The 18,458-nt window shown below is 42.0% G+C and overlaps 1 protein-coding gene across 1 annotated transcript; it reads right to left on the bottom strand.

Annotated features, from left to right (window-relative positions):
* Window positions 1-2,189: 2,189 nt before the first annotated feature.
* ATOH1 (atonal bHLH transcription factor 1) lies at window positions 2,190-5,563 on the bottom strand. Its single transcript, XM_045820332.1, has one exon. The coding sequence runs from the start codon at window positions 4,290-4,292 to the stop codon at window positions 3,240-3,242; it is 1,053 nt and encodes a 350-aa protein (XP_045676288.1). The 5' UTR covers window positions 4,293-5,563; the 3' UTR covers window positions 2,190-3,239.
* Between the last annotated feature and the right edge of the window lie 12,895 nt (window positions 5,564-18,458).

The following is an 18,458-nucleotide window of genomic DNA, read 5'->3' as shown; positions in this document are numbered from 1 at the left end:
TTTCAAAGAAATGCCAGCATAAGAAGAAAGAAACAGAATGAAGGAAAGAAAAGAGGTTAAAGTCCTCATTTGAACTCTGAACACTTAATTTGCCACAACAGGATTTGGCTTTTGGTGCATGTCTTGATGGGTTGGAAGAATTCATCCACATTTTCAATCTGTGTGGTACAGAATTTCCAATCTGATATTTTGATTTTCTCATGAGAAGAAATCTCAAGTGACTTCCTTAAACAATGTTAGCATTATCTCCAATTAGCATATAATGTCACTAACATTTAAAACTTAAAATATTTGACTATGGTTGTGATACAAGGAGGAAGAAAAACTCTGTGAATGTTTGCATAGTTGAGCTACTATCCACAGATTTTCTTAGACAAAAATTAGGCAGTGTGTTGACCTGGTGGATAGGAGTAGTAAGATCCAATTCTAGATATTGACACTTTCTATGTGTGTAGTTTGGGGGCAGTCAGGAACAGGGGCACTTAGAAAAGATGGAAAAGGTGTTCCTGATGCCATTTCTGTTTTGAAATTTCTCTAAGTCCATGAATATGGGCGCGAAAGAGTCTTTTTTCCTCTGGTTAACACAAAATGAGCATAAAGTTTTTGAAAATGAAATACAGTTTTCTTTGAGAAAAAAACCCACAACTTTATTTTCCTCAGTCCTGTCTTTCCCCTACTAACATTCATAACGGTAAAAGCATTCTCCATCTCTCTCTCTCTCTCTCTCCCCCTCTCCACATGCATGCAGACACACCAAGCAAAATAACTATAAAAAATGTGTGCACTTATTCTGCAAGGCTGCTCTATGTCCATGCCTGTTGAGACTGCTTATTGATAGCGAAGTGGAAATGTTTTAGAAGCAGTCGCTTGATTTATTCAGCAGCCAGAAGATTCCTGATGTTTATCGTGAGCACAGCAAACTCAGTGGGAGCACAATGTTATCTAAGGGACAGGTGCATTGTTTCTGCCCCTGTAACGTGTCACGAGCCGCCGCTCAGTTCTCCTACAGAGCTGGCGGAGGCTTTCAGCTTCCCTGTCTCACACATCAGCTGAAAACCATGGATATCCAGGTGGTCAGTTAAAAGCTGGTTCCGCGGATCTTTAGACCAGAACTTCGCTCCTTCCAGCATTACTTTTTCTGCCCCTCAGTTTGTGGTGCTCTCCTCTTTTCAAGGTGTTGCAGAGAAAGGGGAATGCAGGGGCGAATAAAATAACTATCTCTCACTTTTTATCCCTTGCTTTCTTGCCCTCGCAATGTTATCCCAATGGAGACATAAAATATAAAAGATATGGCTTAAAATCAACCTCTCAAATTCAGCGATGTTTATCCAGTGGAAAGTCGCTCATCTTTAATAAATAGTTCTTTCATGTTTGCCAAATACATTTTTAAAATTCTACTTTCTACTCTCTCCACACACACATTGTGTTAGATTTTTTAAAATGTATGATCCTAAGAGCTCAGAATAGGCTAATCCTTCGTGAGAACCCTAAGGTGGAAGAGTGAGCATGCCAGTTAGTTTCTGCAACTGACTAAAAATGTAGATAAATGTTTTCTACATAGGAACTACTTCAGAAGCACAAAATAAAGCAAACATTATCACCTACATTGGAAGTAGAATCAATTGTAAAGAAAAAAATTAGTGGAGGTCAATAATTTCCTAGGACAATTGCAAGTTTATAATTTTTTAATCAACTTCATTCCCTTTCCCTCAAGTTCTAATCCATTGTTCTCTTTATCTCTTTGCTTCAAACCTCCTCCTCTCTCGAAAGAGAGGAGAGAGGAAGGGGAGGGGGGAGAGAAAGGGCTGGGAAGAGAGAATGGGCTTGTGTTTTGAATTTGACCTTAACAAGAAAAGCTTTCAGCTTTGCTAAAGTTTTTATGAAGTGGAATAGTTAACCCTAGTAGAGGTCACTACTCCTTGTGAAATCCTAGGAGAACTGAAACACGTGCCTTGGCTTGTAGAGGTTGTTGGGGCTAGGAGTGAAGAAGAATGGGAAGATCCTTGCTATCCAAGAGGCAAAACTTGAAAATTCAGGAAAAGTTCTATCTCACCATTTAATTACCGACTAGCCCTTTTCTGCCCCTAGGGTTTCTGGTCCTCCTTGAAGATACAAGGTGTGTAACAGATTTTTCCTCTGAAACCTCTTAGATCGCATAAATTCTCAATTAATAAAAGACAGTCCAAGACTTTAAGGTTATTTTAAACTGTATTCAATGCTTATGTTACAAATGAGTGACAAATAAAAGGTATTTTCAAGTTTATTTTTATCATTTGCAAAAGGACATACATAAAACAATGGCAGTTGGCTTTGCTAACTTAAAATAAAATGATCTCGAGTAGAAAACGTAAAAAAATGAATCAGGATAAGTAGAAATGGTAGCAAACACTCAACAATAAATAACTTTTCTAACATTAACAAAGCAAAATAAAATTGACCAAATGCTTTTGACACTACTGGATATTTTTTCATTTAAATTTTTTAAACAAACATTTGCAAATAGCTTAATTAAGGATTACAAGTGGCCGTGTTTAAAAAAAAAAACATAACTGGTCTGCAATTGGCAGTTGGTTTGTCCCAGAGCCACAGTAGTAGCGGCTGATAAAGTGCGTGCGCCAAGTTTCCTAAAAGACGCCAACTTTCTCGCGATCCCATACACAGACTGGGTACGTTCATACAGTATATAAACTCCCAAGTTCCCCGTTTTCGAACAATTCCATAGCCAAAAGTTATTTACTTTGGAAGTCTTAACTTTGCGTTTCGTAATGCATTTTGGGAAACAACTTAGGAATACTAACTCTCCCAGGCGTGAGTGCGCGCAACACACAGGGATGGATGCCCAGGGCATAAAATAAATTAAACACAAACCAGCAAGAGAGAAGATGCAACGTTTTAGCAGCGTATTGGCAGCAGGGAACTAGAATAATGATGCCATATATGGGTACATATAATTAATTATACCTTTTCTGTTATCTACAGGGGGAGAAGAAGGTGGGAGGGAAGAAAATAACTTTAACAAGCTTTCATTAAACAATATTGGACGACAGGAAGTTTGTAATATGGGCGGCTTTTGCAAAGCATCAAATGTAGCTGCCATCCGAAGCCAAGTCGTTGCTAAACAACGACCATAGCCCAGGAAAAATTAAAAGGGTGCGGGGATCTTTAACCGCGGGGCTTTCCGCGCACTGGGAAAGGACGATTTTGTTTCTGTCTCAGTTTTCAGGGTGTTTGTCACCTTCCTAACTTGCCTCATCCGAGTCACTGTAATGGGAATGGGGGGAAAACTCTCCGTCGCTTCTGTGAGACCTGGGCGAAGTTTTGCTACTTTCTTCCTGCACTGGCTGCAAGATTCCCCCGGGCAGCGAAGGCGACAGGTTCTTTTGCGCCATCATCGCCGTCAGGGCGCTGTCCTCGAAAGTCGAGAAATGCAAAGCGTCAAGCTGCACGGAATATCCTCCCGCCGAGGCCGGGGCCGAGAAGCGAGTCCGGCAACTTCCAGGCTGGGTGGGCCGCTGGCCCGCTCCGGACGCCGGCTGTGCCCCAGCTGCGGTCACCGTGCCCGCACCGCCCTCATAGGGGGCGGCGGTGCGAAGGTGGTGGTGGTCGCTTTTGCAAGACGCTGGCGGTGGCGGTGGCTGCTCCCCGCCGTTGGGCGTTTGGAGAAGCTCGGACAAGGCGTTGATGTAGATCTGGGCCATCTGCAGGGTCTCGTACTTGGACAGCTTCTTGTCGTTGTTGAAGGACGGGATAACGTTGCGCAGCTGGTCGAAGGCGTGGTTCAACCCGTGCATCCTGCGCCGCTCCCTGGCGTTGGCCGCCAGCCGCCTTTGCTTCTGCACCCCGTTCACCTGTTTGCTGGAAGGGGCACGCTGGCGGCTGCAGCCCAGGTCTTCAACCACCACCCCGCCTTTCAGCTTGCACAGCTGTTCGCGCACTTTCACGGGGCCAGGGCTCTTGTTACTGCTGCCGCCGCCACTTCTCCTCACCAGCTCCCCCCGGCTGTCCACCTCCTCCCGAGGCGCCGCGGCCTCGGAGGCACCCAGCTCCGGGGAATGCAGCAAATACTGGGCGGCGCGTGCCGTGCAGATACCCTGCAAAGTGGGGGCCAGCCAGGCGCGTGGGTCGGTGCTGTCCAGGAGGGACAGCTCCGCCGGGTAGACAGGATGCTCTCTGGTCTGCAGGGTCGCAGGTGGCTGTGGCGGCTGCGGGAGGTGGTGAGACTGGGGATGGCGATGGTGGTCCCCTAACTCCTTCACTTCAGCCCACTCCTCTACGTGCAGCAGGCGGGACATTGCACTGAAGAGGCTCGGAGGTGCAGGGTCGGAGGAGGCACTGGAAAACCAGCTGGACAAAGCAAAGCAAAACAAACAAACAAACAAACAAACAAACCTTCCCGGCTCTCTACTGCAATATCTTTTTTTTTTCCCCTCCTCAACCCTCCCCCACCTACTCGGAGATCGCACACCAGGTCGCGTGCAACGAAGCTTCTCCGGTTGCTGAAGGCGCTGCGCCCCTTTAAAAAGCGGCACGCGCCACTGTGGCTCCCCCCGCTCCTCTCCCAGCCCCCTCCTCGCGCCGGTCGCGTGTCTGCTCAGCCAATGGAGGGCGCGGGCAGGCGCGTGCGAGCAGCCAATCAAAGAGTTTTTACACCCAAGGAAAAGTTCCGGCGAGCTTGGGGCTCGGGCGCCGCCGGCTCCGGGTCCCTCCACTCCACTCGCGCGTCCACAAGTTCGTTACATTCATATGTTAATTGCAGGTTGTAACCGGACTCCGGGTTTGTCTCCCAGCGGCGGCTGCGGTGCGTGAGCCGACGCGGGCGGACTCCCGGCCGATCCGGAGCTGGACGCGGTGGGACTGCGCGGCCCGCGAGGGCCGGAGGCTGCGGGGAGGCTCTCGTAGCGGAGAAGCGCGCCTGGCGCGTCGCTGCCTCCAAACAAGGATCGCAGGTCCCACCGTTTGTGGCCAAACATTTAAAATCTCTATCTGTAATATATATCTATATGTGTATGTATTTGCAAACCTTTCATAGGTGTGTGGATATGTAGTCACTAAACGAAGTATATACCATTTAAAATCAATGTTAGACTTTAAAAAACTGTCAATACGATTCTCGGTTTTCATCTCTCGTTCCAGATCTTTATGTAATGATTTTCTTAATGGAAAGTAAAACTGCAGTACAGCTATAGAGTCCCTCCGTCTGTCCCCTTCTCCCAGCACCCCGCGACCAACGCGTGTTGGCTGAAAACTCGCTTCTGGGCAGTTTCAGGGCCAGGACGTGTTACACCGTCTACAGCCACACCAGGACTGCTCACTAACCGCGGAGCCAGGGCAGTGTGCCCCGGGGAGAATGAAAGGCGCCTGCGTACCTTGCAACTGTGAACACGTTCAAGGTACAGAATCCCGTAGTTTCCTAGCCAACCGCTTCAGCAACAATGGGTTTAACACGGCGCGTGGCTTGTCCCGCAACACCCAGAAACCACAGCCTCACTCTTCCCACCACCCAACGCTTCGTTAGGGCAGGTCCTCCCTCCCTTCCCCTCTCCTCCCCCGGCCTGAGCGTTAAAGCCCGGGATGCCCAGGGCTACTCTGGGACTATCTCCCAGGTAAGCACCACAGCAGCGTCCCAGTAGTCCCGGTCTGTCCCTTTCACAGCAAAAAGCCAATCAGGGACACCCCAGCCCTGGGCACGCCCGCCTTGCGTGCGCAGTACCCCGCCCCACCCCGCCCCACTCCAGTGTTCTCAGTCTGCACCCTGGGGCCCAACCGGCTGGTGCTAGCTCTGCTCAATATTTGAGTCCTGGCTGTGGTCGGAAAAGGAGTCTCAAGCACGATACAAGATGGTCAAGAAAAAAAGCCAGAGAGGGAAAGTTCTGTGGAACCAGAAACGACTGTGACCAGAATCGACTGAAAGTTGTTCTCGCTAGTATTTGCCGGGACTTGATCTAACCTGCCATTTGGAACTCCCTGGAGAAAAGAATCTTTGAGACTGGAATGGAACACACACACACACACACACACACACACACACACACACACACACACACACACACAACCATATTCTAGAATATATTCTACCTATATATTCTATACCAGCAATTTTCAACAGATATGCTGAAGGAATTTTTTTAAAATGCAATACCTGATTGTTTAGTCTGGGACACTGACCTCTTTCTTTAGACTGTCAAATAAAAAATAAATAAAAAGGATAGCCAACACAATAGTCATCTGATATAAATGTATCAAAATGTTACCTATTTTTTGTCAGATTGGCAAAAATATATTTTTGTGTATGTTGCAGAATTTTAATTAGTCGATGTGTGTCATGAGATGAAAAAGGTTGAAAATTAAAGTTATATAATATATACTGTATTCTACCCTTCTATACTTTTATGAAGATATAGATAATTGTAAAGGTATAAAGCTATGGTACACTAGAATGCTAAAATGGTATGTATTTTATACATCATTCTTCACAAGTTTTCCCTTCAATCTTGGCTATTTGCCAGTGTGTAGGGGCAGTCCTAGGCCTCCCCATCTTAAGAGCCAGAAAGGTCAGAGCTGGATTCTTATGAGAATATTTATGTTCTGCTGTAAGTAATACGTTGAATAAGATGAACAGGCACAAAAGCAAAAGCAGAAAATCCCAAAACTAATTTGAAAGTCATTGATGAGAATAAAGAAAAAGTGAATAGGAAAAATCATCTAATTCTTTCTGGGCAGAGAAAATTGTCTAATTTTTTGGTGATTGGAATAGGTACCATTTGAATCAACAAATTATACTATTTCTCTTTTTAATTTTTTAATTTTAATCATTGTTCAAGTACAGTTTTCTTCCTTTTACTCCCATTCCAGCCCACCCAGCCAAAGCTCCCCACTTCCCTCCCATTACCACCCTCCCCCTAGTTTTTGTCCATGTGTCCTTTAGATTTGTTCCTGTAAACCCTTCCCATTCTCCCCTGAAATTCCCTCTTCTCTTCCCTCTGGTCACTGTCAGCCTGTCCTCTATTTCAGTGTCTTTGGTTATATTTTGCTTATTTCTTTGTTTTGTTGATTAAATGATACTATTTCTATAGTAGTGTTACTAGGTAAAATATGCTACTTCAAAAAATAATTGCTAATAGTAGTGAATGTCAAAAGGTAACTTTCAGAAAAATGATTGACAAATACCATATGATCTCACCTATAATTGGAACCTAATCAACAAAACAAACAAGCAAGCAAAATATAACCAGAGACACTGAGATTAAGAACAAACTGACAGTAACCAGAGGGGAGGTGAGAGGGGATAATGGGTGGAAAAGGGGGAAGGGTGGTCAGGAATATGTACAAAGGACACATGGACAAAGCCAAAGGTGGGTAGGATTAAGGGTTGGAGGTGGGGATGACTGGGGTGGGGGGAAAATGGAGACAACTGTATTTGAACAACAATAAAAAAAAGAAAAAAATTGATTGACCATATTCTACATAGGCTATGGCAGCTTTAGCTGCTAGAACCTGGAATTATCAGCTGTTTATATTGCATTTATTACTCATACATTACTTTTCTCAACTGTATCAGCTGCAAGTTACTTGTCACTTTCAAATATATGCCCATAGTTTCACAGGCTGGCATCATCCAGACTTTGTGTCTGTATTTTCAAGTTGACTGCATTACCGTCAAATTTCATTTTCCTCTGAGCTTGAACAGTTTTATGGGCTGTAGCCAAATTGCTGAATACATGAAATATTGATCCCAATTTGTCATTTTTTAAAAGATTATCATTAGTATTCCTACTTTTTTGAAACAAGTTTCAATTTTTAGGTGCACGATTTAGAGTGTCCCCAAAATGTGAAGGACAGTAAGATATTTTTGTGGTTTGTGGTGAAATGCATTTCTTTTTCCCTTAGACTCAACAGAAAGCTATTTTCTTAGTCCTCCCCTACTTTTTCTTCTTCTCTTCCATTAGATGGGGCTGAGGAAGTGAGGCATCTGAGTGGGGAAGGTGACAGAGCATGGTGCATGGGGTAGGAGCCTCAGTCATGTGAGCAGGGTGTCCCTGCATAGGTTTTGTGGCCTGGGATGTCAAACATCAAGTAATGTGAGTGTGTGTAGGGGCTGGGTGGTGGCAGCCGCAGCAGAGTGTAGGGTATGGCAGTGTAAGCAGAGACAGGAGGGCTTCTCTTTGTATGGACAGGTGGATTAGTTACTTACAGAAGGATTAATGAACAAGAAAATATTGGAGGACCATAGGAGTCAGGTTCTCACTGTCAGGAAAGGGAGTTACACGTATGGAAATGGAGAAAGCTGTAGAATTCAATTGAACTGGCGATTTTGATATGAAGCTATGGTTTTCAGTATGTATAAAAAGATTATAGAGAAATAAACATAGACATGAATGTAGGGTGTGTGTGTGTGGTGTACCTACATATATTCCCTAGCTCCAGGGCCTGGAATCTGCAATGAGTATATCTGGCTTCCAGATTTTAGTTTCTAAATAAAATTGTCCACTAATGGAAACTGGGGTTCTTGGAAAATGGGCTGATTCCAGGAATGGGACAGAAAAAAAAAGATGGTGAACATAAAACATCTTGTGTTAGAAATAAGGAAGTGCTCAAAGAATGATGGAAGCACATCATAAGACCTCAGGAGTCTGCTTGAAGCAGCTTCCACTGACAAAATATAGGACGATTTTTAGCATCAAAATATGTAATGATAGCAGTGGATTATATACCATTGAGAAATAGAGGAATCTATGAATCCTACTAATATAATAAATGAATATATTGATGGTTTAATAAATACCTTGTTACAAAATATATATTGATTACAAAGGAAAGAAGATGGACTCTACTGCTATGGTGAAAGATGGCAGACACCAACTTAAATTATTGACGTTGACATTGCCAGCAATGGGACAAATCCAATGTATATGCCATTTGTTAGGATGCAGAAAACACAGGATCACTTCTATGATATTCTTGCCCAAGATTCATATCCTGAATCCAATCAAGAGCAAACATTAAACTAACCCAAAATGAGGGACATTCTAGAAAATAGCCAGCCTATTATCTTTAAAGTGTCAAGTACCTGAAAAGCAAAGTCTCAAGAACTATTCAAGGCTAGTGGAAGTTGTAATAAATCTGATGCCTGATTCTAAACTGCATCTTTTTCTAGTTGGGACAACTGAGAAAACTTGAATATTGTCATGGCAATAGATGGTGGCTATGTTAATTTCATGATTTTGGTGGTTTTCTTGTGGTTATGTAAGAGGGGAGCATGTTCTCCTTTTCAGGGAATATTCACTAAAGTACTTGGGGATGATGGAGAACCTTACTCTCATACAGTCTAGCAAGAAGGTTCTTTGTATGGTGCTTACAACTTTTCTGTAAGTTTGAGATTGTCTTGAATAAAAAATAAAGAAAACAACCCAAATGGGCATATTTACTTTGTTCTTTGTAAGCCTAGAGTTACTAATTCAGGTCAATCCAAGCATGACACTTAGTGAGTTGAGGCCTGTAGTTATTGCTGAAACCTTTAAGTTAAATTTTGCTCTGCCTCTCAGGCTCAAAAAGAAGGTGGGCCCCTGTGAGAGTAGGAGGAAGAAGCAGGTGATCCTGTGTGCAGCAGACAGGGACCATTGGAAGTGGTTTCTGCAGAAGTTGTCAGCCGTGAATCATATGATCTAAGGGTCAAAGATGCTTCTTCCATAGCTTAAATCTGCTACAAAGCCACACTCAAAATTAGTTGCTGCCTGAGTCAACTGATAAGTAAGTCAGAACAATATTCCTAAATGTGGCATGTGCTTGCTCCAAAATCTAAAGAGGACTGCCAGGCATACTGCTTTTCTCAGTGCCAACAGGTACAAGGAATAACGAGTTGCCCATTTCTTTGGGGGATGTTTTAGCATGTCACAGACTTCTGGAACCTTAAACACATCACCAATTTGGCAGGATCCTCGATTTTCATAGGGTTAACCTTCCACACCCTGGTCATATCTGCCTCACAAAAGCATTCACTATAAAGTCACTTTCTGTTCTCCAGATCCAATGAAAATAACGTCATCTGTAGAATGGGCCACTATGATGTTCTGTAATGGAAGGTCCAGATGAACAAGGTTCCATTATCACAAGAATATTAACATGATCCCCGGTCAAGATTGTGAATGTACTGTTTTTCACCCAAATGAATCTGAACTGCTTCTAATCATCCTTCCTGGTAAACTCACCAGATCAATAGCTGCAACAATTGCAACAGTGGCCCAGCAGCTGAGATTGGGACTATCACTTGGTCAGGCTCACAGTAGTCTATTGTAATCTGCCATGGCCCATCTGATCTTTGCAGGCATCAGACCAGCAAATTAAATAGTGATGTGACACTCCTTTGACAAACAGTGGTACACACCTTTGACGGTGACACTAAGTCTCTGTAGTTCCATCCACTACGAGGCCATTGCTCTGATTTACTCTCCTGGAGGAGGCCACACTTTCAGAGGCTTTCAGTTGGCTTCTTCTGCCACTGTGGTTTTTAATCCAAGGGTTAGGGAGCAAATGTGAGGTTTCTGACAGCTGCCAAGCACATCCATTTAAGTTACGTACTTCGGGACTAAAGAAATGACCACGCACTGAACCTCTCTCATATGAACTTGGGAAGGATTCTATTTATCCACCTGACCTTCAAATGCTACTACTGTAATAAAGATCTGTGATAACATTTTGGTTTTGCTGATACAGTGTCAGCTCACATTTTTTATTCAACAAAAACTTTAATAGTCTGTGGAATTTTCTTTTCCAGGTATATTCTATTTCCCAGGTAAAAGTAGTTTAGATCTGTTTGCAAAATGATTGACAGAATATTTACAGGGACCTTATGTTCCTTTTCAATGATTGGCTCAAACTCGCTCAGGTATAGAAACTAGAAAAATATTAGTAAATTTCTATTTTGATGGCTGACATCAATTTTTGGCCTACTTACTTTTGGTGTTTTCTGGTTACATTGATCAAGTAAGACCTTTATTAGCTACTTGTATTCATTTTCTATTGCTTTTATAGCAATGTTTTGGTTAGGGTTTTCCAGGAAAAGAGAATCAATAGGAGATTCCATATATATTTATGTATCTTAAGGAACTGGCTCACAAGATTTTAGGGGCTGGCAAGTCTGAAATTTGTAGAACAGGGCAGCAAGCTGGAAACTCAGGCAGGAGTTTATGCTGCCAGTTTAAGGCAGAATTTCTTCTCTGGGCAACCATAATTTCTTCTCTTGAGGTCTCCAATCAACTAGAGGAAGCCAACCTACATTATCGAGGGTAATCACTTATACTTAACAGATTGTAAACTGATTGCAGATATTAACCACATGTACAAAATACTTTTACAGAAACACCTAGATTAGGGTTTGATTGAATAACTGGGTATCATAGCCTAGCCTAGCTGATAGATATAACTAACCATCACAACAAATCATAACAAATGTAGTGGCTTAAAACTGTGAAAATATATTATCTTACAGTTATGGAGGTTAGAGGTTTGAGACCAGTTTCACTGGGTGAAAGTCAAGGTGTTAGTGGGCCATGCTCTTTCTGAAGCCACTAGGGGAGAGAACCCCTTTCCTTGCCTTTTCCAGCTTCTAGAGGTTACATGCACCACTTGGCGCATGGCCCTTTTTTTCATCTTCAAAGCCAGCAGCAGAGAATCTTTAAATCAATCTCTCTCTCACCTCTGCTTCTGTTGTGACATCCCCTTCTCTGCCTCTGCCTCTTGCATCCTGCCTGCTTGATCTTAACCTTACAGAGCATGCCCAGATAATCCACGATAATCTTCCCATCTCAAGATTCTTAACTTAATCCCATTGAAAGTTCCCTTTGCCCTGTAAGGTAACAAACTCACAGGTTCCAGAGGATTAGGATGTGGACTTCTTTAGGGGTTAGATTATTCATCCTACCATACTACCCATCTATTGTGTCCCTGGAAACAATGCAGTCTGCCAGCCATTGGCGCAGATCCCTGGGGGTCAATGTATCTGTGTTCTGTTCTGGTTTTGCTTCCCAATATAGTACAGGTACATCTCATTTTATTGTGCTTTGCTTTATTGCACTTCACATATGTTACAGCTTTTGTTTTTAAAAAATTGAAGTCAAGATCCTCCATCAGCAAAAAAATCATGACTTGCTTTATGGTGATACTTCCTTCATTGTGGTGGTCTGGAACCAAACTTGTGATATCTCTGAGGTATGCCAGCAATTACAATCCATTTTGCCTTTGACAGTGAAGCGACACCACCTGGCCTCTACTGTTCCAGATTCATGCCCTCCCGTTGACACTGACGAGCTCGTCCCATGGCAGCTTTCCTGACTGTACATCCCAGCTTAGAAAATTCAGTGATTTTTCTCAACAATGCTAGTGCCCCACATGAACACTCTCCTTTTTGATTTAGTGCAGAAAGTTTCTTCTTGGCTCTTCTAGCAAACTTAGCTAATAAATTCTCTGGTTTTAAGCATTAAATTCGTCGATGTATATCATCTTCACTAAGTCTTTCCCCCCTTTCTGAAAACTGTGATAAAGTTCTTCTGGCATGTCCACCTCATTTAATGTGGGTCAATGCTTCTCCCAAGCATAGGAACTCCATCCTGCATGATATTTGCAATTCTAGGACATTCATTCCTGAATTCCCCTAGGTATTGCAGAATTTTTCTGCAATAATAGTAAATAGTTCCTTTGCTTCCACAATGAGAACAGTACTTCTCTAGGTGGACCACGCTGAAACTTGACCCTAGCTCTATGCCTACAAACTTTGAGAAAGGTGAGGCACATCTTGATGGATGCAAGAATTATCTTGTAAGGCGTCTTACTCACATGAGGTCTCTGCATGGTCTCAGGCAGGGGGTAGACTGTTCTTGAATAATGGAAAGTGGGACCATTTTAGTAGGCCCAGATAGTTCAGGGGAAGTTGCGGATCCAAGCACATGCACGCATATGTTTCCATTCTGTCTTCAGGTTCCCATTTCTCCTCTAACAGAGCCTTGAGCTTAGCATAGTAAATTTGCCAGGGCTGTGTAGTAAGCCTTCTCTGCAATGCTGCTAACTCTCACACTTGGGTTGATTTTCAGCCTGACTTGCCCTCTGGCTCCAGTGAATGTGGGTGTCACAGAAGTTTCCTGGATTTGACATTATGTCCTAAGTTGGTGGCTGGCTGACTTGAGCCTGTCATTTCCTTTCAGTGGTGGATCCATGGTACTGAATCTACCATATCTGCAGTCTTTTATGGCAGCACAGCCACTGCTGCCATCTCTCAGATGGTAGCGATATTGCATAAACTCAGTATACCCCCTTCTTCCTCCATCCTGTCCCAGTTCACTGATAATGACACTCTTGGTAATAGTAGCCCTACAGCCTGCGGGGAGTCACAACTCACGTTACTAACAGTGCAGTCTCTGCTACTGCCTGGTCAGTGAAGACTCTGGTTCTAGAATTCCATTGGAGGTTATGCTTCCTAGGCCACTTCCAGTATGAATTATTCTAGCTTGGGTTCTCCCAGAAGTAGATCCTTATACAAGGATTCATGTTGTGGTTAAGTGGGTATTTGCTTTTAAATTGCTTGTTAAATTGCTCATAATTACATGTTTCTATTTTATGTTTTTGATGGCACACATGCTACAGTTCTTAATTCATTTTCAGATCTCTTCTTGTACTACAGAATAAAATAAGTTCCACATGAATCAAAAGTTAAATATAAAAACATAAAATTATAAGCATATCTAGAGGGTAATGTAAGTAAGTGTTTTACTGACATCAGGCTAAGGCAGGGCATTCTATGCACAAAATAACTAGAAGATTTAATAATTCAATAATCCATTAAGTAATTCAAAATGAATATTTTTAATAATTAAAATTCCACAAACTATAGTACATAAAAACTAAAAGAACATTTTTCATGTACAAAAATGATAAAAGTTAAGGGTAAGTGACAAACTGAAAAAATATTTGTAACAAATTTTATACACAGTGAGTTAACAAACATAATATAAAAAGAAACAATTAAACTTTGTAAGAAAATGAGTAGTTCCTGATAGAAAAACAGCCAAAAGATAAGAGCAGGCAATACATGAAGGGGCAGTAAAAAATGGTCCATAAAGATGAAAAACATATTCAAACAGGAAATGAAAATTAAAACAATACAAAAGTTTCCATTAATTGTTTCAGATTAAACACACAGATGCCCTTATCAAATATCATTAATATGACAGGGAAAGGTCCCAAAAACCATAGACCCAAAGAGAATAGCTGAAGAGACAATAACAGTTAAAGATGTTAACTAATTTTACAGAAAGGAAACAGGTGAACGGGTGATAACTGACTTAGCAGAACTGGGAAAGCCTATACGTTGGTCTGCAGGGAAAACCAAGGAGAAGGCCAATTCCTGCCCCAAGTCCCTGAAGATACACAGCTACTGGAGGCACCTGGTATCTCTGAAGGTAGGGGTGAGGAAGGTATTGGTGTGTATGCAAAGTTAGATATCTTTATATTTCTGAGTTCCCTTCATTACCACTTTCCATTCTAAATTTAGCCCCCACTGCTTGTACAATAGTACATAGTAGTGATTCCTGCATTTACTCTCATAGAGCTTCCAGAGTATTTCCATCTGTACAACTGTTACTGGTAGAAATTTTGTATCTGTTTTAAAGACAGAATTTCTGTGTGCACTATGCACTTGATAAGGCTGCAATGCTGACATTCCTGGCACCGCTTGAACATACTTCTCAGACACCTCCTTATGTGGAAGTTCCTGAGTAATGATTCCAATATTCAGTTCAGTGTAGGAAAACATCGTTAATAGTTCTCTAGGATATTTTGTGGACCATAAAAGACTTTCCTGAATTTATTAAATGTGTATATATTGACACTCTGTGTACATCACAAGGCAAACAAATTTAAGACTAGACTTTTGCTAAAACCTTCAAGTCTTAAGTTTGGTTTCTGGATTCTCTTTAGGCTGAAGACCATGTTCCTCAGGGTGGCCCCTAGACTCTATAGGTTTGCTCCTACTCACCTCTGGAACTCCCTTCCTAACCTTACCTTTGCTTCCAGGGCTCCCTTGGACCCGTTTTCAGTTCATTCAGCCACATTAGCATTTCAGTTCTCAGATGAGCTTTGCTCTTTCTCACTGGAAGATGATTGCTAGTCTCGCTGTTGGAAATGGCTTAAACTCCCCACCTTTCACCCCCAAACTTGTGCTCACTGTTAGCTCAAGCTTTTTACTCCTTCCGGCAAGATTTGTAAGACCAAAGTAAAATTAGGTTACCTTTCTTTGTTATACACTCTCATTGTTCCTATTCCTTTCTTTCAGGGAATTAATCTCAGTTGGTAATTATACGTTCATTGGTGTAATTTTTCGTTTAATGTCTCTCTCTGACCCTGGAGTGTGAACTGCATGAGTTTTCTCATGATGTTATATCCATTGCTTAACGCAGTGTCTGGGACAGGGATGGTACTTAATCAACATCAATTAAAAGAAAGAGTATCTTCAAGTGCAATTTTGTTTGATTAGTTTCTTCGAAGAATGGTTCAGTTGCTGCAAAATTTTGATCTAATAAAAAGTAGTATTCTCTGTGTAGATTTTCAGCTTAAAGGTATTTGGTTTTGTTTGTGGAAAGTAAAGATGGGAAATTTGGGATTATACTTACACTAGGGGCTGCTGTACCTATCTTCCTGGGGCAATTTGTATATATTCAGCTTAAAATAAAAATTTTTAAATAAAATCTATTTCTGCTTATTTGGGTTGGTCACTCTAGAGTATTGATGGTAATCATCAGTATGTGGTTCAGATACCAGTGGGTACTCTGTTAACGTTGAAGTGTTGTTTATGATTTCTGGACTTTATGTAGACCATAGATAGGTCCAATGGAGAAGAACTGAAGTCACACAAAATATGAAAACCAGTTGCAACTTACTAGGCAGTCAATTTAGGCATAACTGTGTATACAGCACATTGGCAAGGACACATAGCAATATTCCTCTGTTAGTAACTTCCATCTCTTATGCAAGAGAGTTGTGGATCTGTCTCTCTTGGTACCATTTAGATGATTTTCTTCATTCTTAACCCAAGGGCTATCATCCACCGACTTCTTTCATTTCCCATACTTACTCATGCCTTAACAGGTTCGCTAAAAACAATCATTTAAAAATGTCAGTACTTGTTGCCAGTAGTAAAGTTCTTAGTGCATCTGAAAGTGTGCAGAGGTCAGTCTTTTACTACAGAAACTTCCCCACTCTCCCCACTATTGTGTCTGTTGGCCCAGTTCCATCTATTGCTGGAACTTCTAATGTGAATTCTGTGAAAAGCCTGGCACTTCTGCCAGCTATGGGGAGAGGCTGCTCTTAGCATTCAGCTACCTCTTTCTGCAAAATGCTGCCTGCATTACTGTTTTCCATCCGGTGGTCTTTCACTCTTCATTCTTTTCACCCTGATGTAGCAGTGGGAGAGTTGATCGCCTCTGACTTTTTGAGAAGGGGTACCATTTGCAGATTGAGGTTAAACTGGGAAGCTCACTGTGTGTCACTATCAAACATCTCCTGGCTACCCTTGCCTGGCATTTGAATATAGTAACTGTTTCCAGTGTAATCTATGGTAATCTGTGTGAAGAAATATCTTTTCCCTGTCATATAGCCCTGGGCATCCAAGGGCAGGCAAACTATTAATTAAAGTAATTCATTTTTATTACCAATTTATACTCACCTAAGAAGAAATTAGAATTTAACTAGGGAAATGATTTATTGACAAATTTTTATTGATAAATAATTTACCAAAAAAGTATGAAAAAATCTCTAAAAAAGAAAATTATATCAACCAATATAGTAAAAAGATATGTCTGTGGGTAAGGAAGGGTTTTCTATTTTCAGCTGGCTAGACAAGTGACATCAGCGATACTGAGAGTTTTACTTTAGGGAAGGAAACTAGGATGTCATATCGCAGCTCACAAGAAAAGCCACTGTAAGACAAATACTGTGTGCTCATTGGTGACTCCGTTTCCTGCTAGCTGCGTTCAGCCTGATACCTACTCCAACATCTTAATCTGTTTCCCAACTTGGATAAGTCTATTATTCTTTTTCAGCTACCATGACCTGAAGATCATCTTATTTCATATGCTTGGCCTGTCATTTTAGCAACAGCTTTTCTTCCTGGCGTGGGCCTGCTCTTTGCTGGGTCTTTGGCTCAGTGCCTCTGACCTTGGGTGGCTGGTACTCTGAGTCTCTCTGGCTCCCTTCCCACAGCAAGTGGTGACTGTAAACTATAGACACTGTTTTGATTTTTTATATTTAAAGACTGTTAAAATGAACTGTTAACTATCATAGCCTTAAGGAAAGATTTGGGAATTTCTCAGCTCACTGAGTTCATGTATTAGATTCAACAATTCTGACATATAGCAAGAAGGAAATTGTGAATTATTTTCCACTTCATTAAAAAATATCTTAGAAGCCTATAAAAATTGAGTCAATATTTTTCCTATAAACTTCTTTCCTTTCTTTAGGAATCTAAGGAATGGATTAAGGTTGAAATTTTTCACGTAGGCTTAAGATCTTACTCCAGAGCTCCTGGGATGCCAATTATATCTGATCTCTTAGTACATAAACATCATTCTCTTCACTCAGGACATCTTCTATAGAAAGTTTATGCTGTTCCTGAAGTTCCATGATAATATGCTCTTATTTTGGGAAAGCTGGTGTATTCTAAGTAGAAAGACAAAAAAAATTTTAAAGGATTGCTGGGTGCCAGTGGCTCAATAGATACTCTGTGCAAACTCCTACCCTGGACCGAGGGTCAGCATTCCAACCCAGGACAAGTGCTCCAGTGAGACTGAACTCAAATTAGATCGGCCAGTCCAGAATTCATTTTGAAATATCAGAAATGGAAGCCCCGGCTAAGACTTTGCCATGTGAGATTCCTCAGTGGGGTGTGTATGTTTGTGTAAGAGAAATATATGAGACTTGTATGACAGGCACACATCTTATCACAGGTCTTAGGACAGACAGGGAACAGACATGTCAAAATTAGAGAGGCAAGAGCCAGGTAGGCTTGAGCATCACCAAATGTGCTTAAAGAAGGGATGTGTCACCAAATCTTTGCTTTGAATGAAAAGTCTAGGTGTTTCCCTTGCCAGCTCAGCTATAATTGGTCAGGCAGTAAGGGATGGCTTGTGTGTGCATGTGTGTATGTGTGTTTTAATTGGGCCAGTGTCTCCTTTAAACAAGTCCTCTTGCTCTATCTTAGGAGGCATGCTCTCCCCTGGAGTGGCTGGTGATTCCTTCACAGTCACAGCCCATGTGACTCCCCGAATCATTACTGTCTGGTTAGTGTTCTGGGACCAAGAGTGGGTTCTTTACAATGGGCCCTAGGGAAAGCTTTCCATCAAGAGGGCTGAGTGGTGTTCAGCTGTAATGGTGTGTTAAGGTGGAATGTGTATATGGCAACAAGGCCGTCTGGATTA

This window comes from Phyllostomus hastatus, unplaced genomic scaffold, assembly GCF_019186645.2.
Source record: "Phyllostomus hastatus isolate PE091 unplaced genomic scaffold, TTU_PhHast_1.1 phas_scaffold_39, whole genome shotgun sequence".
Classification (NCBI taxonomy): domain Eukaryota; kingdom Metazoa; phylum Chordata; class Mammalia; order Chiroptera; family Phyllostomidae; genus Phyllostomus; species Phyllostomus hastatus.
The sequence above is the reverse complement of the archived record's forward strand: the minus strand, read 5'-3'. Positions and strand labels throughout refer to the sequence as shown.